The sequence below is a fragment of the Oncorhynchus mykiss genome, chromosome 13 (genome assembly GCF_013265735.2).
Source record: "Oncorhynchus mykiss isolate Arlee chromosome 13, USDA_OmykA_1.1, whole genome shotgun sequence".
Taxonomy (NCBI): domain Eukaryota; kingdom Metazoa; phylum Chordata; class Actinopteri; order Salmoniformes; family Salmonidae; genus Oncorhynchus; species Oncorhynchus mykiss.
Genome location: NC_048577.1, coordinates 55,321,418 through 55,343,371, shown reverse-complemented (window position 1 = coordinate 55,343,371; position 21,954 = coordinate 55,321,418). Strand labels below are relative to the sequence as shown.

At 41.0% G+C, this 21,954-nt stretch overlaps 3 protein-coding genes across 5 annotated transcripts in view; 2 read left to right on the top strand and 1 right to left on the bottom strand.

The window, feature by feature from the left end:
- LOC110539040 (serine/threonine-protein kinase LMTK2-like) overlaps positions 1-2,670 on the bottom strand; it is a 54,064-nt gene extending 51,394 nt beyond the window's left edge. For both annotated transcript variants that reach the window (XM_036941571.1, XM_036941572.1), the window contains exon 1: positions 2,153-2,670. In XM_036941571.1, coding sequence (XP_036797466.1) covers positions 2,153-2,255 — 103 coding nt within the window. In that variant the 5' untranslated portion in view covers positions 2,256-2,670. The remainder of the gene's footprint in view (positions 1-2,152) is intronic.
- On the top strand, positions 1,521-8,913 carry LOC118936431 (parvalbumin beta-like). Its single transcript, XM_036941582.1, has 6 exons — positions 1,521-1,746; positions 4,826-4,973; positions 5,591-5,677; positions 6,530-6,662; positions 8,193-8,302; positions 8,629-8,913. Exons 1-6 carry the CDS (start codon positions 1,744-1,746, stop codon positions 8,649-8,651), a joined length of 504 nt encoding a protein of 167 aa, XP_036797477.1. The 5' UTR covers positions 1,521-1,743; the 3' UTR covers positions 8,652-8,913.
- Positions 8,914-19,061: 10,148 nt separating this feature from the next.
- pvalb1 (parvalbumin 1) lies at positions 19,062-21,773 on the top strand. Of its 2 annotated transcripts, XM_021558678.2 has the most exons (5): positions 19,062-19,213; positions 20,029-20,095; positions 20,276-20,408; positions 20,588-20,697; positions 21,476-21,773. In XM_021558678.2, exons 2-5 carry the CDS (start codon positions 20,035-20,037, stop codon positions 21,499-21,501), a joined length of 330 nt encoding a protein of 109 aa, XP_021414353.1. In that variant the 5' UTR covers positions 19,062-19,213; positions 20,029-20,034; the 3' UTR covers positions 21,502-21,773.
- The last annotated feature ends 181 nt before the right edge of the window (positions 21,774-21,954 follow it).

Here is a 21,954-nt window from a genome sequence, read left to right as displayed (position 1 = left end):
AACAACGTCCGCCATGCTGATCCTCAACACATGTACCCCTCAAGGGTGCATGCTCAGTCCCCTCCTGTACTCCCTGTTCACTCATGACTGCACGGCCAGGAACGACTCCAACACCATAATTAAGTTTGCCGATGAGCGGTAGGTATGATCACTGACGAGACAGCCTATAAGGAGGAGGTCAGAGACCTGGCCATGTCATGCCAGGACAACAAACTCTCCTTCAAAGTGTACTCAACGCATGTGACTAACAAAATTTTAATTTGGGGAGTTTCTCCCATTCTTTGCTGCAAATCCTCTCAAGCGCTGTCAACTTGGATGGGGAGCATTGCTGCACAGCTATTTTCTGGTCTCTCCAGAGATATCAGGTTCAAGTCTGGGCTCTGGCTGGGACACTCAAGGACATTTATAGACTTGTCCCAAATCCACTCCTGCGTTGTCTTGGCTGTGTGCTTAGGGTCGTTGTCCTGTTGGAAGGTGAACGTTCGCCCCAGTCTGAGGTCCTGAGCTGGTTTTCATTAAGGATCTCTGTACTTTTCTCTGTTCATCTTTGCCTCGATCCTGACTCCCAGTCCCTGCCACTGAAAAACATCCCCACAGTATGATGTTTCCATCACCATGTTTCACCATAGGGATGGTGCCAGGTTTCCTCCAGACGTGATGCTTGGCATTCAGGTCAAAGAGTTCAATCTTGATTTCATCAGACCAGAGAATCTTGTTTCTCATGGTCTGAAAGTTCTTCAGGTGCCTTTTGGCAAAGTCCAAGTGGGATGTTTTGTGCCATTTACTGTGGCTTCCGTCTGGCCACTCTACCATAAAGGCCTGATTGATGGTGCTGCAGAGATGGTTGTCCTTCTGGAAGGTTCTCCCATCTCCACAGAGGAATTCTGGAGCTCTTTCAGAGTGACCATCGGGTTCTTGGTCAACTCCCTGAGCAAGGCCCTTCTCCCCCAATTGCTGTTTGGCCAGGTGGCCAGCTCTAGGAAGACTCTTGGTGATTCCAAACTTTTTCCATTTAACAATGAAGGAGACCACTGTTCTTGGGGACCTTCAATGCTGCAGACATTTTTTGGTAACCTTCCCCAGATCTGTGCCTCAACACAATCCTGTCTCGGAGCTCTATGGACAATTCCTTCAACCTCGTGGCTTGGTTTTTGCTCTGACATGCACTGTCAACTGTGGGATCTTATATAGACAGGTGTGTGTCTTTCCAAATAATGTCCAATCAATTGAATTTACCACAGGTGGACTCCAATCAAGTTGTAGAAACATCTCATGGATGATCAATGGAAAAAGGATGCATCGAAGTTCAATTTTGAGTCTCATAGGAAAAGCTCTGAATACTTATGTAAATAAGGTATTCGTTTTGAATGTTTTATAAATTTGCAACCATTTCTAAAAAACTTTTTTGCTTTATTTTAGAATACAGCTGTAATGTAACAAAATATGGAATAAGTCAAGGGGTCTGAATACTTTCCGAATGCACTGTATTTCTTTGATAAGGCTAGTTTGGTTCATCAGACATAGCTTTAAATGGTGTTCCAGTTATACTTCAGATGTTATGGTTGTCAACACACATTGCCATTAGGTGAATCACTTCATCAGAACCAGTGTTACAGTTGTCAAACTATCAAAGCAAGGAGCGAACTGTTGAAGGCAAATTGTGTTATGAACTGATACTACTACTACTACTAAGCACAACTGCACTGGATAAAACTTACTGTTGTAAATGGACTGGCCAGGTGTATGGTGAGTACTGAGTTTACTACCCTTCAAATCTAGCAAGTCAGTTAAAATAGCTAATCTACATTGCATTGATATACTACCGTTAGCTCAACGCCTCTCAAATCTATAACAAGCAACAAAATACCCCCTTCGTGTCCCTCGGCGGTTGCTGTCTGGCTATGTTGAACGTTAGTTAGCATTGGCAAGCTAACAGGCTAGTTATCTAAATAGCTGCCCATCTTCCTGGCGCTAGCTTGTTGAGCGAGTCGCTAGCGCGATATGGCTTACTAGTTAACTAGCTTGTTACACTATTCCTCTTACTAATTATCTAACTAGCATGATGGCATTGGCCTGAAACTAATTGGAAATAACTGGTGGTAACAGTTCATTCAGTGACATGGTAAACAAAATATATTTAGAGTCATCTTACCTGTTGTGTCAGAATACGGAAGCGGAGCACCTTCGGCCAGAAATAACGCCGACAGAAAAATTCCAGTCGCCAGCAACAACACAAATCCATGACGGCTCCCCATCCTTTTTAGCTTAGCTAGCTAACTAGCTAATGAGAATCCAAAATCGTCAAATTATAACTTAATACTAATAAACTAAATAAAATGTAAATTTCATTGTTAATAAGTTAAATACATAGCTATATCTACAGGCTAAATGAAAATGCCCGCACCGCAAACATTGTATTATGACTAAACGCGTTGGCTAGCGTCAATAGCAACGACAAGCTAACATGAGCTATCAATGCCTCAAACAATGCCGTTTCATTATCCATGAAAAATAGAAAAGGTCTATTACCTTTCTAGAACAATAATATTTAGATAAATACGCTTTGCCGGCAGTGCTCTACATTTATTCACACGTAATATTTTATCAATAGTCCAAACTGTCAGGCACCACCTCTCCTCAGAGGCGCCATGTTTCTACAACGTCATAGCATGGGGGCGTGCATATTGAGACATATACAATAGCGAATCACAACCCATTAATCTGTATTAATGTACCGATATGACCAATCACTATCATTCTTCGAATTCCCTGTCCACATCCATTGCTTTGTGTCAAACGTAAAGCGAGATGCGTTTTTAGACCAGTCACTTGACATGTGAGGTATGCAAGCAATGTTCCAGTGCTTTATGAAAGATGAACTACTCTACCTGCCTGATTTAATGGACTTGTAGGCTATACATCCAGTGTTTCCCCTATAATTGTTATTTCTTAGTGGGGTGCAAAGGTCTTGGAAAGGTATGCCTATCATATAACATTTTATTGGTCACATGCGCCGAATACAACAGGTGTAGACTTTAGAGTGAAATGATTACTTACGAGCCTATACCCGACAATGCAGATTTAAAAAGTAAGAACAATATTTGCTAAATAAAAAAGTAGATAGGAACACAATAAAAACAATAACGAGGGTATATACAAGGAGTACCTGTACCGAGTCAATGTGCAGGGGTACGAGGTAGTTTAGGTAATTGAGGTAACACAGTATGTACTGGTAGGTAGCTAGTGATAAAAGTGACTAGGCAATCAGGATATATAACTGCGTAGCAGCAGTGTGTGTGTGAGTGTGCCTATGTGTGTGTGTGTATGTCATCATTATGCATGTGTGTGAGTTTATGTAGTATGTGTGTGATGGAGTGTCAGTGTAGTATGCGCAAGTTTACGTAGTATGTGTGTGTTGGAGTGTCAGTGTAGCATGTGTGAGTTTACATAATATGTGTGTGCTGGAGTGTCAGTGTAGTATGTGTGAGTTTATGTAGTATGTGTGTGTTGGAGTGTCAGTGTAGTATGTGTGAGTTTATGTAGTATGTGTGTGTTGGAGTGTCAGTGTAGTATGTGTGAGTTTATGTAGTATGTGTGTGCTGGAGTGTCAGTATAGTATGTGTGAGTTTATGTAGTATGTGTGTGCTGGAGTGTCAGTGTAGTATGTGTGAGTTTACGTAGTATGTGTGTGTTGGAGTGTCAGTGTAGTATGTGTGAGATTATGTAGTATGTGTGTGTTGGAGTGTCAGTGTAGTATGTGTGAGTTTATGTAGTATGCATGTGTTGGAGTGTCAGTGTAGAATGTGTGAGTTTATTGTAGTATGTGTGTGTTGGAGTGTCAGTGTAGTATGTGTGAGATTATGTAGTATGTGTGAGTTTATGTAGTATGTGTGTGTTGGAGTATCAGTGTAGTATGTGTGAGCTTGTGGGTGGAGTCAAATGGGTGTGCATAGAACCAGTACATAAAAAACTGCAATAAAGAAAGAAATAATAAAGAGGTCAATAGCAACAATTTGAACTGAAACCAGTTGACATGAGATAAGATAAGATAAGCCACAATATAGCTAAGTAGACCTATTGGCCTACATTATGTTTTCATATCAATTTGTTTGGCATCTATGTCGAATATGGCAGGGGGAGCCAGGTAGGGAGTTGGACACATCCTTCATATCCAAGCAAAGGGATAACATTGATTACTTTTGACTGAACCTTAGAAACTCTGCTTCTATAGCCTATAGTAAGAAGGTGTGATGGGAGTTTTAAAATCTGTTATTAATGACACATCCTGTGTTGACAGTATTCAGTGTACTTGTTGGTTTATGGACTGGACACATTAAGTAAGTATTTGAAGACCCTAATTGTACTGCTGTGTTTTCATTCCATGTCATGTTTGTTACTTTACACTCACTCAGATGTATCATTTATGGTTATTAATAATCCATACAAAATGCATAACATGGAGTAGATGTTGACTCTGAAGTGGACTGTACTCTGCAGAGGCACCCAGGTTCTTTCCATTCACATCTGTAGAAAATGTGAAATTCTGACTGGGACTTTAATCTCCCCAAAGAGACATATAACCTAGCATCTTTTCTCATCATTGTGGATCATAGTCAACCCTTAATATTTCTACATCGAAAACCCCCATTATGCAATAATGCACCATGGGATAGTTTGGCATTGTTTATTCCTATCAAGCCAATTGACAGGCTGGGTTGGAAGCTCTACCCCCTGCAAGTTAGTTGACAATAGTTGTGAAAAATGTTCTGCTCTGATTAGCTAATGAAGGGGGAGGAGGAGTTCCAATTGCGATGTTATCTCCTAGGGTTTGAGGACAGAGAAACGTCATGTTTGCTTTCTGGATCACAAAGCTGCAGGAGGAGAGTGCTGTTGGGTAATAGGCAAAAATCAAGAGAGGCAGAGATCTGCACATCACTGGCTTACAGAGCGGACACCACCTCACCCAGATAACGGTTAGTACCAGCCAGGCCTTAGAGATATATTATGCATAGATTTTTTTTTTGCAGTTCTGTAGGGATTGATGTATCTTTCTGTGTATTAATTAGTGTTTTTGTGCATCTCAGGGTTTTTAAAGGTGATCCAATGTAATTTGGTCTAATGCAACAAAAAATAGGACATGTGCAGACGCAGACCTCTCACGGTCTCGCTTGGAGACAAAAAATAGGACATGTGCAGACCTCTCACGGTCTCGCTTGGAGACAAAAAATAGGACATGTGCAGACGCAGACCTCTCACGGTCTCGCTTGGAGACAAAAAATAGGACATGTGCAGACGCAGACCTCTCAAAAAATGTTCCTTCAAGTTGCATCGTCAAGACTTTGGACAAATTTGTAATTGTTTTGCAAAATGTATTTAGTGTTTAATTCATAGTGCCACAGCTTGAAAAGTCAAGCAATTGTCATTGAATAAATTCCATAGAAACAGTAGCTATATAGTACCTCGAAGCTAAAGGAGGATAGGCTGATGAGGGATTTGTCTGATGCTTTACAAAAAACACACCCTGACTGTTTGTGTCAGGAAAACACACTGTGTCACTTTCATTTATTGTGATGTGTTTCCCTCTTGTAAGCACGTGTCCCTCAGGCACAGAGAACCATGGCGTTTACAGGGTTGCTGAGAGAGGAGGACATCAGGGCTGCCGTCAAGGCTTGTCAAGGTGAGTCAAACACGTGAACACACCATTACACACACACACACACACCCAAGAGTCCCACTCCCAAGGGCGGTCCTATATTGGGGGAAGGTTGGAGGGTGGATCCAGGTAACCAGGCAGCCAGGGGGCTGGGGAGCAGCAGAGCAGTTACCACCCAGATACCAGTGTTTATGCTGAGCATTGAAGAGAAGTCTAAATCAAGCCAGTCAAGCAGGCTTCATTTGCAGCCCACCAGCATTTAATTATTTAGCTACACATTACATCTGCTTCATAGAGCAGACTAAAACACACCATCCAGAATACACCCACATGGAAATGCTTGTATACTCACGTTCCAGTATATCATCAGCATAACTGTTTGTGGTGTATAATATATTATTCAGACTTCATTAACAGACTTGATCCATCATTCTCTTTCTCTGTTCTTTATGAGTCATTTGGTTTTCATAATGACCTGAGTGACTCTCTGTAACTGCATAAACTGTGAATAAAAATGTATTGATTTAAACATTTGATCTGTAGCATAATGTCACACGATCACATTAGAATGGGTTCCCTGAGGTCTTCTGTGAATCTGTGTGTTTAGATTGTATAATAATGTCCTTAACTACCGTATTATTGTAATGGCTCAGTGGCATTAAAATGCTAGAGGGTTTGTGTTTGTGATCGTGAATGTCTGTAGTAGTCAAATGAAAGTAATTAGAGCGCATGAGAGAATGTTACATCTCTCTATTCATCCCCCTCTCCGTTCTCTCTTCTTGTCATGCTGTCGGATCTCTCTTTCCTCACACTCTTTCACTTCCTCTCGACATCTCTCCGCATTTCTCTTGATCACTTTCCCCATCTCTCCATTAGCTCCAGGCACATTCAACTTCAAGTTGTTCTTTGCACAAGTGGGACTGACCGGCAAGTCAGAGGCAGAGGGCCAACGGGTGTTCAGAGTCCTGGACCAAGACCAGAGTGGATACATAGAGGAAGAGGAGCTGAAGTATGATATGAGTTGGGGAGGGTGGCTGTGTGTAGAGGGAGGGAGGGAGGTGCACATGAAGGGGTTGGTCCCAGAAATGTTCCATTCGCACAAAAAGCTTATTTAGCTCAGATTTTGTGCCCAAATTTCTTTACATCCCTGTTAGTGAGCATTTATTATTTGCCAAGATAATCCATCCACCTGACAGGTGTGGCATATCAAGAAGCTGATTAAACTAATAAAAGGCCACTCTAAATGTGCAGTTTTGTCACACAACCCAATGCCACAGATGTCTCAAGTTTTGAGGGAGTGTGCAATTGGCCTGGTGACTGCAGGAATGTCCACCAGAGCTGTTGCCAGAGAATTTAATGATTCCTTTATCTACCATAAGCCACCTCCCACGTCGTTTTAGAACATGTGACAGTACGTCCAACCGGCCTCACAACAGCAGACTACGTGTAACCACGCCAGCCCAGGACCTCCACATCCAGCTTCTTCACCTGCGGGATTGTCTGAGAACAGACTACCTGGACAGCTGATGAAACTATGGGTTTGCACAACTGAAGAATTTCTACAAAACCTGTCAGAAACCATCTCATGGAGGCTTATTTGCCTGCTTGTCGTCCTCACCAGGGTCTTGACCTGACTTCAGTTTGTCGTCAAAACCGACTTCAGTGGACAAATGCTCATCTTCGATGGCTACTGGCACACTGGAGAAGAGTGCTCTTCATGGATGAATCCCGGTTTCAACTGTACCAGGCAGATGGTAGACAGCTTGTATGGCGTCATGTTGGTAAGCGGTTTTCTGATGATAACTTTGTGAACAAAGTGTTCTATGGTGGCGGTGGGGTTATGGTATGGGCAGGCATAAGCTATGGACAACGAACACAATTGCATTTTATCAATGGCAATTTGAATGCACAGAGAGACCTTGACGAGATCCTGAGGCCCATTGTCATGCCATTCATCTGCCGCCATCACGTCATATTTCAGAATGATAATGCATGGCCCCATGTCGCAAGGATCTGTTGAAAATTCCTGGAAGCTGAAAATGTCCCAGTTCTTCAATAGCCTACATACTCACCAGATATGTCACCCATTGAGCATGTTTGGGATGCTCTGGATCGACTGATTGTGTTCCAGTTCTCGACAATATCCAGCAACTTCGCACAGCCATTGAAGAGGAGTGGGACAATATTTCACAAGCTACAATCAACAACCTGATCAACTCTATGTGAAAGAGATGTGTCGTGCTGCATGAGGACAAATGGTGGTCCCAGCAGATACTGACTGGTTTTCGGACCCACGGCCCTACCTTTATTTTTAAGGTATATGTGACCAACAGATGCATATCTGTATTCCCAGTCATGTGAAATACATAGTTTAGGGCCTAATGAATTCATTTCAGTTTACTGATTTCCTAATATGAACTGTAACTCAGTAAGATCTTTGATCTATACATTATATATCAATAGAATGAAGCAGCATTGACACATGAGATGTAGGTGTAGTTCTTCACTCCTTCTCCTCTCTTTGTTTGTCGATCCCCAGATTATTCCTGCAGAACTTCTCCTCAGGGGCCAGGGAGCTGACTGATGCTGAGACCAGAACTCTCCTAGCGGCAGGAGACAGAGACGGGGATGGAAAGATAGGGATGGAAGGTACAGGTTACAGTACACTCACATAAGCACTACACACAACTGACAGGAGAGCAACAGAGGGACTGTCCAATGCTGACACAAAATATCATCTTGATAATAGTTTAATCTTCATCAGTTGTATATCATTATATTTGATATTATTCCAGATGATAGGGGATATTGCATCTGAAGGAAGGAAGGAATGCTGCAAAGGCATAGTGGAATAAACTAAATAAAAGCAAGTTTTTTCAACGTATGTAATATTCACTGTGATTTGGCTGTGAGGTCACACGTCAGGTGATCACTATATCTCTTTGTCATCGCTCTGTTTCTCTGTTCTCTTGCAGAGTTCTGCGCTTTGCTGAAATGAAGCTTTCACTCCTCATCAGGGCTGTCTCTTTTTTTTCTTTCTTTTGGTACTTTTTACAACGTCTGGAACCCAAAACGCCCAGATTCAGCAAGTCTGGAGGGAAATGCCCACCTCAGCGACTCTATTTACATGCCTGCTGGTCCTCTCCCCGGTTGATGGTGCATCTTGGCACATAAATTCGTAGCTGTGGATATTAGGTGTATAAGAGTGTCAGTCTATCCATTGGGTAACTGGTATGGTTTAATAAAGGATGTAAAACGTAGATATGATGTCCGTGTGTCTTACTACAGTTCCCAAGGTTATGTTAGCGTTTCAGTGCGTATTTGGGTCTAAGCTATTAGCCTGATTACCCCAGTGCATTTTAATTGTGTGTTCTGCATTGCCCTACAAGAGACAACGCAGCTCTAAATGTGATGATATAAGCAAAGTGCCCACGGCCTGTGCAGGCTGCATTTCCGATGCAGTATAAAGCAAGCGAGAGGCTGCGTGCCTATAGCACGCAACCATGGACAAGACTCGGAGCCCGGACGATGCCAACTACAGTCCATCACAAAGTGACGGTAACCTCTTGAGTAGATGGCGACAAGAGAGATCATTCATCAAGACAATGAGATGAGTAGCCTATTGTAAGCATCAATTAAATACATCTTAATCGACTTATACTGTACTGACAGCGATACGTCAGTCTGCAATGAGTCCAGACAGGTTAAATATGGTTAGATGTAGGCAAAACAAAATATGTCGGAAAAATGATAAAAACATTTGATAAACTCATGCAATGTTGTGTGTGTTGTGTATGGCGTGTCCATATCAGGACTAACACCGCCTTCTGCTGGAGATAATTTAAATTAATACTTGTCAGACCTAAACATGCCTATTTCGATAGATGTGTTAACAACTGCCTTTGCCCATGAAGAATCATGTGAATAAAATATAACATTGTATTATCTATTGTAAACGAAAAAGCCGACCGCATTCATTTTGATATATGCATACAATTATGCGTAATGTTTGGGTAGGCTATAGCCTATAGGCTACACTTATAGTCTACATAAAGTCATTTGAGTAGGCTGGAGCCTATAGCAGTGTTCCCCAACTGGCATCCCGCGGGCCGAAATCTGTTCCAAAGTATTCCCACACATAATAGAGAGATATACAGTAACAGTCAAAAGTTTGGACACACCTACTCATTCAAGGGTTTTTCTTTATTTTTACTATTTTCTACATTGTATAATAAGAGTGAAGACATCAAAACTATGAAATAACACATATGGAATCATGTAGTAACCAAAAAAGTGTTAAACAAATCAAAATATATTAGATTTTAGATTCTTCAAAGTAGCCACCCTTTGTCTTGATCTATGCTTTGCACACTCTTGGCATTCTCCCAACCAGCTTCACCTGGAATTATTTTCCAACAGTCTTGAAGGAGTTCCCACATATGCTGGGCACTTGTTGGCTGCTTTTCCTTCACTCTGCGGTTCAACTCACCCCAAACCATCTCAATTGGGTTGAGGTTGGGTGATTGTGGAGGCCAGGTCATCTGATGCAGCACTCCATCACTCTCTTTATTGGTCAAATAGCCCTTACACAGCCTGGAGATGTGTTGGGTCATTGTCCTGTGGAAAAACAAATGATAGTCCCACTAAGCACAAACCAGATGGGATGGTGTATCACTGTAGAATGCTGTGGTAGCCTGCTGGTTAAGTATGCCTTCAATTATAAATAAATCACCATCAGTGTCACCAGCAAAGCACCCCAACACCATCACACCTCCTCCTCCATGTTTCACGGTGGGAACCACACATGCGGAGATAATCCATTCACATTCTCTGTGTCTCACAAAGACATGGCGGTTGGAACCAAAAATCTCGAATTTGGACTCATTAGACCAAAAGACAGATTTCCATGTTAGTTGACAACTCAACCAAATGTAAATCAAAACTAGCCGTTTAACTGATGTATGTGTCCTGTGGGGTGGCTCTGCATGGCATCCCAGTTTCGTAAATAGTTGTATTGATCGAAGGCTTTTCTTTCTCAGGCGGTAAAAGGTGATGGAGGACACTCACGTCGAATTCCATTCATACCCTCTCCATCTGTCTTCATCTCCCAACTGACTGACGGATACTCTATATCCAACACCACACAGGTGACATGCTATTCCCGTTAGTGCAGTGTCGCATTGAGAAAGGAAGGCGTTCTTTCTACCATTCCATCCAGGTATAAACACGATGTCAAGGTGAAGTTGTTTGAGAGCTAATAAACTGTTCGGAGTGTCTATATAGCTGGTGTATGAGCATAGCATTCAACCTTTGTAGCCAGGCCTAGTTCACACACATGGGCGTAAAGGTTGCCGGCATTATTTAAACTCATTGCCTACAAAGAAGGATCAGGTGGTAAGAGGCTTAATTTAAAAAACGTATTTACTGAATCTGTGGACAGTTAACCTGCATGGAATTGTTAATGGTCCTCTATGCAGGGGAGTCGCAGAAGGGTCAGAATGCGTATTACAGTGACTATATCAAAATGTTTCGTGCATAATATGCCTAGCTGTGTTTGTGTCAATTAATAAATCAATTAGATCAATCACGGAAAAGCATGAAGCCATGAAGAGCTGAAGTGTTCTTTTCTACCATGGGTCTACCCTTAGCAACATATCTTAATAGGCTATCATGATATTGACATTCTACCCTGGAAAAAGAAACCAAACATTTTGTAACTTTATGAGCTTAAAATGTTTTTACATTGTATCAATAGGGTTGGCCTGCGACTGAAAATTGATATCCCCAAACAACAGATTTTCTTTTATCTGCCCAGATGCGTGAATGGTTGGTCCATGAAGTCACTCCCTAGCCTACTTTGGTTTCAAGGCGGCTATGACCTTGCCACTGTCTTTAGGCACTCACACACGTGGCCCTAACTCAGAGCCCCTGAACAACCTAATTTGTTACGTTAAAAATAGCAATTATTTAGCAAAACCGATGCTGATATAGTAACGGGGACTCAAACTCCTATAAATGGTGTGGGTCACGGTAATACAAAACAGAAGGAAATGGGTTAGGGTCAGCCAACTCGAGTTATCCACTGTTTTTCACTTGCCTTCACGCAGCGTAAAGGTGAGTAGGATGTGCGCTCTCCGAAGGAACTTCAGTGCGCAAAGGGATCTCAGATGGGGGCATTGAATTGGAATACATCAGAATAGTGAATATGGAACCAAAATCTTACATGGAGCACTGGACCTCTCAGTAAAAATTGATTAAAAACATTTTAGGGACAATTTTCAGCAGAGGCAAACTTGATCATTTATGGACAGCAGTTGTGAAGGTGGATAACACTTTGAGCTTCTTACCATCCGTTATAATCATTAGTCACTGATTTGTTCTCCTCTTTATTTTATTTATTTGCAAAACAATAAGATTATGATAATTAGAAGACAAAATAGAAGTACACGTGCAGCGTGTATGGAGAGGTAAAAAAAACAAAACGGGGCTTGTAAAGCACCTCCTTTCAAATAGAGAAAAATAAAGAGTAATCGAATGGAATAACTAATAGTTTTATTTTTTACAAATGCCAGATGTTACTCAAAAGAGACAATCACCAAAAGCTATGCCTCGAAAAGTTGGGTTTCCTGAGATGGGGGTCATTGTCTAAATGCCTCTGATAGGCGTGAAATAGAGGGTGATTCTGTTACAGATGTCGTGAATGTAATTCCATTTACTGACTCATATTACACACTCGTATTACAAGCAAACCCAAAAAATAGTAGCCTATATTTACCACATAAACAATACTGCCTATAATTATTTAAAATAGTCTATTTAACCTTTTACACTCGTGGAAATTGGCTTATATGGATAGGGATAAATTGAAATGTTTCTTGCAGAAGAAATATGAAAATCATATGCATAACAATGGTATCAATTGAAAGGGAACAGTTTGAAAATTATGGGAAAATTATTAGACACAACGGTTCACCTGACTGACACAAGACTGAATCCAAACATTACGTTGTTGATTTTATGTGCGTTTTACTTCTCGTACTTCTCGTGCATTTTACTTCTATGTGCATTTTACTTCTCGCGGCATTTGTTGATAACGAAATCTGAAAATACTATGGAAACATTCAGTAACATGACACGAACATTCCTGGAAAATGCGGGTTAGGTGCAAAATAAGACAAATAAATGACAAGGTTTGAGTGAGAGGACAACCTGGTGTCTCCAAGTGGCCACACACCTCTCCAAATTGTGCACAGTTCCTAAGTCATTTTACTCAAAGAAGAGTCTTCAACTATAAGGTGCTTTTTTTTTTAAGCTCTCCTAGAGCAAGTACACATAGTTATTTTGTGAGTAACACAACCCTGCAACCCTGCCATCACACAATTACTGTTGTTGTTTACAAAATCCCAAAACAGTCCATTATAAATTGCAATCTGGGTCAGGCGAGCATGATTTAAAAGCATGTTCTGTTGCCAACACGATATTACAGTTTTAGGCTTTCACAATGCAATTCAGGGAAAAATATAATAATTTTGGTGCGCTTTGAAAGGAGTCATTAGTGCATTCTGGTGCATGTTCCGCGGCTAATTTTCTTCACAAAAGACAAACATAGGCTCATTATGTTCAGAACAACGCAGGGTAAGACGAAATCTCATATTCTAACTGTACATCAGAAACATTGACACTGTATGTGACATGGGTTTTAGGATATGAAAATGTGAAGTGCACATTTGGACTCATGGGTGTTTGGCTTGCTTATATGACATCAAAGTGGTATTTATTATAATCTTCAACGTCTCCTTTTTCAAAAATACATAGAGTCTTCATAATTTACAGCATTTTCCTCAGACAACAAAACATTTGCAAAAGTTTCCCAATTAGCGGGAGTGATGGGGCCAGGCTGCAACTGTCGTATGAGGTGCTCAAGTTCCAACACAAGTTCAGAACAGCTGTCAGTCAAAGTAAAATAAAAACATACAGTGCTGTGAAGTGCAGAGCCAGAGCTTTGACGTCATGTATAGCCACTGCTCTCTGATTTAGGAGTTTATCAGTGCCCAAATTTGCCATTTTCAATCCATATAGGTGTGAATGTAAAGGGCTACAATGTAATGTAGCTTTAAAAACATTATTTCCCCACATGTCACTAATTTGTCAAAGTGATGAAAAAAAAGATTACATTATAAATGCTTCTACACGCTGAAAAGATTGAGAAATTGGTAATTAGTCAAATCTGTGGCCGAACCGACTAGCACTGCATGTTTTGCGCCAAGTTGGAGTTGTGCGCATGACGCACACGTTTGGATCGATTTACAGAGTTGGCATCTATTTCTTCCCACAGTGGCAAATAAAATATAATACTACTCATTTAAAAACGTTAAAATATATATCTTGTCTTTCTATTCATCTTAATTTTAACCTTAATGTAACCTCGTGGGTTATTCACTCTTGAAAACAACGTCTAAATGTGACCCCTATAGTGTTGACAGTGTTAACAGTTAAATGTAAGAACATTATAATTTCCCAGACAATGGCCGCACTTCTCGCTGCAGCTGATGTGACCGCAGCTCTGGCTACATGCTCAGGTACGAATTATACCAGTTTGTCAACAAAAATCAGCAGGTCCAATTTTTCTTCACTTCAAACCTACTATGTCAGATTGTGTTTCACTTGTGTGTTTCACAAAGTACTCGTTGTATAGTATACTTTCTACAGTGCATAATAGAGCCAGAAAAGATGCTCAATATATCACCAGCATAGACAGATAACACCATAGTGCCCATGAAGCTCATCACTAAGCTAAGGACCCTGGGACTAAACACCTCCCTCTGCAACTGGATCCTGGACTTCCTGACGGGTGCCCCCAGGTGGTAAGGGTAGGCAACAACACGTCTGCCATGCTGATCCCCAACACTGGGGCCCCTCAGGGGTGTGTACTTAGTCCCCTCCTGTACTCCCTGTTCACCCACGACTGCGGGGCCAAACACGACTCCAACACCATCATTAAGTTTGCTGACGACACAACAGTGGTAGGCCTGATCACCGAGAACGATGAGACAACCTATAGGGAGGTCAGATAATTGGCAGTGTGGTGCCAGGACAACAACCTCTTCCTCAATGTGAGCAAGACAAAGGAGCTGATCGTGAACTACAGGAAAAGGAGGGCCGAACAGGCCACCATTAACATCAACAGGGCTGTAGTGTAGTGGAGCGGGTCGAGAGTTTCAAATTCCTTGTCCACATCACCAACAAACTATCATGATCCAAACACACCAAGACAGTCGTGAAGAGGGCTCCCTCAGGAGACTGAAAAGATTTGGCATGGGTCCCCAGATCCTCAAAAAGTTCTACAGCTGCACCATTGAGAGCATCCTGACCGGTTGCATCACCGCCAGGTATGACAACTGCTCCACATCTGACCCTAAGGTGCTACAGAGGGTAGTGTGTACGGCCCGATACATCCCTGGGGCCAAGCTTCCTGCCATCCAGGGCCTCTATACCAGGCGGTGCCTGAGAAAGGCCCTGAAAATTGTCAAAGACTCCAGCCACCCTAGTCATAGAGAGTTTTCTCTGCTAGCGGTACCGGAGCACCAAGTCTAGGACCAAAAGGCTCCTTAACAGCTTCTAGACCCAAGCCATAAGACTGCTGAACAATTCATCAAATGGCCACCGGACTATTTACAATTTCCAATAACACATTTGTATATTTGGTACACATTTGAGGCGTTATAGTTGGTTTATTCATCATCATGCTGTACAACTGATATACATGGAGTCCACAGTGAATGAAATGCTGACCTGCAGGTTCACCTCTCAACACTGCAGCAAACATAGCAGAAAGTAAATGGCTAAAGAAACAGTAATACAAATATTTACAAAACTTTAAAACAATAAAACTTTCAAACAATAAAATAGAATAGTAGGAGTACTTGATGATGTTGTGAGGGGTCCTTGATGATGTTGTGAGGGGTACTTGATGATGTTGTGAGGGGTCCTTGATGATGTTGTGAGGGGTCCTTGATGATGTTGTGAGGGGTCCTTGATGATGTTGTGAGAGGTCCTTGATGATGTTGTGAAAGGTCCTTGATGATGTTGAGGGCCTTCCTCAGGCATCGCTTGGAGTAGATGTCCTGTATGGGTGGGAGTACAGTACCTGTGATGTACTGGGCCGTCTTCAACACCTGCTGAAGGGCATTGCAGTCGAGAGCGGAGCAGTTTCCATAACAGACCTTCCAGGATCCAGTTGCTGAGGGTGGTTTCCTGACCCAGGGCCCTGAGTTTGGTGATGAGCTTGCCGCCATCTTGTTTATTTCAAATATTCTCATTGATCAAGACAGGTGAGTGTCATTCAACGCAACACTTAATTTCTGAGTTGCGCTCATGACATGCGGCACCTGAGAGAAGATTTGAAAAAGGTGGCGTCTTACACATTGCTGGATTACTTTATGGAGCAAAAAAAGGATTTTGTTTAATAATGGAACATTTTCTAAATTCAAACGAACCACCTGCAACTAGACATGGAAGTTTAAAAGACATGCGTTGTCTTCATGGTCGGGAATTGAGGAAGTATCACCAAGAAAATGTTGGTTGAAAATTCTCTGTGCAAAATGCATTACACTAAGTAACAATCAGCAAGCTGGAACAGTAATACTGGTCTGAGTAGACAAAGTTTTATAAGCTACACTAAACCAACATCCCTCCCTCCATCATCTCTCTCTCTCTGGCTGTTCCTGCAGAACTTCTCTGCCAGCGACAGAGTACTCACAGACAAAGTGACCAAGGTTTTCCTGGTGGCTGAGGACGAGGATGGTGATGGCAAGATTGGAGTTGACAGTAAGAGAACTTTAACCCAGCTCATCATGGTTGAGGGACACTGCAGGGATGATATGTTGGTGTACTGGTAACAAAGAAATTGGACATATAGCTGGGACCCAGAGTTTTTCCTGACCACATGACGTTAACAAGGAAAAACAACACTAGAGGAGATTTGCTACATTGACTGCCTTGTGTGTATAAGAGCAAGAGGTTTTTGTCTTTTTTTCAGTACTACTGCAGCAGGTGGACACTGATTTTCTGATTTGTTGACTGCATCGTATTATTCAAACATGAACTATATGGTCAATATTCTTGGTTGAGCATATTTTGCACAATACTAGTGATAATTAAACTCTATCCACATTTCACAGAGTTTCCTGCCCTTGTAAAGGCATAATTGTCCATTGACCAAGATCCACCGCTTTTCACGGAACCAGAATCACTAACTTTCAGCTAAATTCATATTTTTATTTATTTATGCGGACTATATTTCTCAAGATGGAGCACAATGTCCTTACAGTGTATTGTTAATGGTATTTGGATGTGTTATAATGATCTGAAAATGTCTTGTGAAAATTGTACAATCGTATCTACACTTTCGAGGAATAGTGAAAACCCAGTAATAAATACTATTTTGGTGTAAACATTGTCTTTCCAGCTTTGCCCCTCGATGCTTTCGAAACCAATGTGGTGAGAAATAAGGCTTAGTTCCAGATTTATAATGTATGTGCTGTCTTGTGAACTCCTTTGTCACTATCACACCAAGACAGCACAAACAGATCTGGAATTCAGGCTTTTGGGGAACATTTGAGGAGTTTTCAAATGTATCCTGTGTGTCTATCTATAAGGTCATTGCTAGTGTGAGAGGTTACGAGGGGAGAGAGAGAGACGTGCACCTGTTTTAATAACGCCCAGATCGGAGAGGGGAGTCCTGTAGGATTTGGACCAGGTCCTGGCATGCTTCTAGTGTGGGGGAAGTCCTTGGGCATCACTGGTATACTTCCTAAGGGATTTGCAGAGGATATATTTCATATTACTCTGATAGAGCCTTGCAGGTCTGCCCGCCTGCTGCCCCCTCATGGATCCTCCCTCTCTGGATGGCACTTCCACTTTGGTGAAGGGGACAAAGTGCTGGAGAAAACTGACACTGCAACAGAATGGCCAAGAATAGCCTTGTGTCATTATGTTGAGTCAGCGGGACATTTTAAATACATGTTAAATACAGTGTAACCAGTGTGTGGGGTTCCCTTATAAATACTTAAGGAGATGGTGGTATTTTCAGTCATGTCAGATTGTGTTTATCTGCATAATTTTTGAAAACTTGTGGCACATCTTGCAATGTATTTGTAGGTTGTTTATTTGACATATAATTAAAAGTGACTTACAGTAAATAATTTACAGTAGCTAACTAACAATTGTCCTATTATAGCTTATCTAAGATAATTAATTCCATATCCTCTCATTTAACAGTCAAAACATGTACACAGACTGTGTTCAGCCAATCAGTGTATCACTGATTGGTGCAACATAGTAACTACCCAACTAAGTAATGTATCCGGTAATACAACACGCAACACTTTTGCGACATAAGCGTGCCGCAATCAATTCATTTTCCAGACAGAAAAATAGGTGTCGTGATAGTTTATCCCCGCCCCCACCTCCAGTCAAAGATAGGACAGTGATGCCACCTGCAGAAAAAAATATAATGTTCGCTGTAAACTTTAATATACATTTGCTGTAAAACTGCGTAATGAACAGTTAAACATTATGGTGGAATGGTGCATTGTGTTCTATCCAGTAGCCAAACCATGTGAAAGTAATAAACAGTATATCGACGTTTGTTTTGAGACATATTTTCCTTTATTTTCCAAGTACTCTGAGCGATGTAAAGGGTAACAAAAATATACAAATGCAAAGGACTTGAGCGTGCAGTGTAGGCTAGACATGAAGTATAGTACAACTTACTGTAGGCTACTCCACATGATCGTATTACATTTATAGGCTTACAGAAGCGGCAGACACTTTTTGGCTATGCACGTTTAGTCCGGGATACACCAATGAATGTGGAAGATCATGCGTAAATTTGCTTTCACGAGACATTGCATGATAAAATCTTAGGCAATCATAAAAATGTTGCAAGTAAATTGCTCTCATGTAAAATATTAAACGTTTAGTGTAGCCTCATTTCTTATAATATGAAAATATTAAATCATAAAAGCATCATATTTTCTCTAAACCAACACGGTTTACGCACAGCCAATACTTCACCTTAATGCAATGAATGACTGGAAACTCTTACAAAGACATTCAGAGTAACACAAAATCTTTTAAACAGACCTCTCAAGTCCAGCATATGCATGCATATTACATGAACACTACAACCCTCCTTAGAAACTTCACTAATGACCGCGTTGATATCCATAGGCTACAAGAACCTCTCAATATAAACGGTCAGAATCTTTTTAGCAACCGTCGATTCCATCCCTATCACTCAGCAGAACATATTCTTAGCAATGGGGGATATTATGGACTTTTTTCAAACGCACCTTTTAAGCATCTTCATTTATGAAACTTAAAATAGATCGGATCTCTTGCCAGTGGACAATCCCCCCACCCCCTCCGGTGTCGGTTACATTATGCCTCGGGTTTCGGTTGAGTGAAAGTATATAAGGTCAGCAGTATCGATGGGAACACCACTCGCTGCAGTCGCCTGAAGTCTTCTCTATCAACCGTTCACCAAAGACGTCAGAGGTGAGTTTCAGTGCGGTGCGAAGGAAGTACAGGAACCCAGGATCCATAAAAATGCAACAGCATCCAGGCTTTTGCTGTACATTTTATCATATGCGCTCTTTACAATTTACGTGGGACTGCAAGCTGTTGCGTCATCCAAAACACCCAAAGGCTGAGATGTTGTTTCTGTATTTGGACGCACCCCGGAGCGGGACGGATTTGGACAATTGCAAATCAGTTTCTCAGATGGAACGTTTGGAATGCACATCAACATCTTTATCAAAGACCAACATGTGCAGTGGGCTGCCTTAACTATCAGGGCTTTCCTTTTGGGAACCACTAAAAACGTTTCAATTGGATTTGATATGAATTCCCAAATTACACTCATTGGTCGAGACAGACACATTTGAGGGCAGCTTGACACATTTGATTTGATCTGGCTCATTGCGTTATAATCAAACGGATGGTGAAAGGGGCTCTGCTTTTATCAAAAGACCACCAGCCAAATGCCGGTAAACAGTGGCTGGTCGGTTTGAAATATTTGTTTGACATCCTGCGTAATGAAGTGGATTATCTATTTTAAATTCAATAAAATGGGTTGAGTCGTGCTGAAATTTTGTTTGGTAGAAAGTCTGAGTGTTTGGTGATTTGTTCCTATTTTTTATCATTATTTTTTTGTGCCCTGGTATTGCACAACATAATAATAGTTTAGTACTTGCCTGGTAATAACCTCTCAAACATGTTGTAGATTAAATGCAATGCTCAATACCGAACGTTGAAATGCTAAATCAAAATTGTATTAAAGTAACAATTTCTCCCTTTTTTTCAACATTCAGCTCAAAATGGCCTGTGCCCATCTGTGCAAGGAGGCTGACATCAAAACCGCATTGGAAGCGTGCAAAGGTAGGCCCTAGTTCGTTTACTTCCCCCTCCACCTGAAAAGCCCTTTCAACACAAGTATGTTGTATGATAAATGTGACATTAGCAATATGAACACACGATTACCTCTCTAGGCTGTAGTTGCATTGTGTGTTTACTTGCAGGTTACACAATAGGCATATATCATTCATATTTGCGTTACAGCCGCCGACAGCTTCAACTTCAAGACCTTCTTCCATACGATTGGCTTTGCCTCGAAGTCCGCCGACGACGTCAAGAAGGCTTTCAAGGTCATTGACCAGGATGCAAGTGGCTTTATTGAGGTGGAGGAGCTGAAGTAAGAGCCATGCACCATTACAGTACAAATAACAGACAATTGATTAAACCAATGCAGGAGACTGTCCACTTTATCCAATTGTATCCGTGCGCATGCATTGTAAAAGTCAGGGTACATTAGTGCATTGGTCTGCATACATTCAAATTAAACTAAACTAATATTTGTGTCTCTTTCTCTAGGCTGTTCCTTCAGAACTTTTGCCCCAAGGCCAGGGTACTTACCGATGCAGAGACAAAGGCTTTCCTCAAGGCTGGTGATGCCGATGGTGATGGCATGATTGGAATTGATGGTACGAAACATAGCATACATGGGATAATCAATGCGTTAACCAATGTCACTTGCATACATACAGTGGTGTAATGTACTTAAGTAAAACTACTTTAAAGTACTACTTAAGTAGTATTTGGGGGGTATCTGTACTTTACTTTACTATTAATATTTTAGACTACTTTCACTTTTACTTCACTACATTCCTAAAGAAAATGATGTACTTTTGACTCCATACGTTTTTCCTTCACCCAAAAGTACTCGTTACATGTTGAATGCTTAGCAGGACAGGAAAATGGTCCAATTCATGCACTTATCAAGAGAACATCCCTGGTCATCACTACTGCCTCTTATCTGGCTGACTCACCACACACAAATTCATATTCTGTCAAATTGAGTGTTGGAGTGTACCCCTGGCTATCTGTACATTTTAAATGCAAGAACATGGTACCATCTGCTTTGCTTAATATAAGGAATTTGAAATTATTTATACTTGTGGTACTTAAGTATATTTTACAAATTCCATTTACTTTTGATACTTAAGTATATTTAGAACCAAATACTTTTAGACTTTCACTCAAGTAGTATTTTACTGGGTGACTTTCACTTTTACTTGAGTAACTTTCTATTAAGGTATCTTTACTTTTACTCAAGTATGACAATTGGGTACTTTTTTCACCGCTGCTTGAATATTAATAACGATGTTTATGATCTGGTGTCAATCTATATTAAGGCCTAAGAAAGTACATGAATGTTATAAGACACTGGAAAGGGTTAATGGTTGTATTTTTCTTTTGCAGAGTTCGCTGTATTGGTTAAGCAATAAAGAGCAACTGACCAAGACCTCACCTGAAGAAACAATATTGCCCAAGACCTCCCCATTTCATCTGAATATAAATACTTTTTATACATTTGCTTGCAAGAAGTTTCCTCCTGTGCGGCACACTGTCCAAAATGATGATTGTGAATGTAGCGCGGATGTGTTCATGTCTTATACGAATTTTGCTTACTGTAAAATCTATGATGCACTTTTCAGGAAAGGACGATAGATAAAAAATAATCAATATTCTTTTGGAATAAAAGGTCTTTGTATTATTTCCTATTTAATTAATCAAATGTGTTTATCTGAGTTCAGATGCCATAAGTTTAACTTCACACACATAAATGGAACCGGTTTATATGAACTGTAATTGAGAAAACGCCTGCCATTTTATTCGCTAATAATTATACATAATAATTCATGACACATAGTCTATTTTGCTGATAATAAAAAAAACAC

What these genes read in the sequence shown, in the direction of transcription:
- LOC118936431 (XM_036941582.1), top strand. An exon ending in TGCCGTCAAGGCTTGTCAAG is followed by an intron (nt 5,678 to 6,529) that starts GTGAGTCAAACA and finishes TCTCTCCATTAG; the next exon opens with CTCCAGGCACATTCAACTTC. An exon ending in ATAGAGGAAGAGGAGCTGAA is followed by an intron (nt 6,663 to 8,192) that starts GTATGATATGAG and finishes GTCGATCCCCAG; the next exon opens with ATTATTCCTGCAGAACTTCT.
- pvalb1 (XM_021558678.2), top strand. Translation starts at nt 20,035, where the DNA reads ATGGCCTGTGCCCATCTGTGCAAGGAGGCTGACATCAAAACCGCATTG. An exon ending in CGCATTGGAAGCGTGCAAAG is followed by an intron (nt 20,096 to 20,275) that starts GTAGGCCCTAGT and finishes TTTGCGTTACAG; the next exon opens with CCGCCGACAGCTTCAACTTC. An exon ending in TGGCATGATTGGAATTGATG is followed by an intron (nt 20,698 to 21,475) that starts GTACGAAACATA and finishes TTTCTTTTGCAG; the next exon opens with AGTTCGCTGTATTGGTTAAG.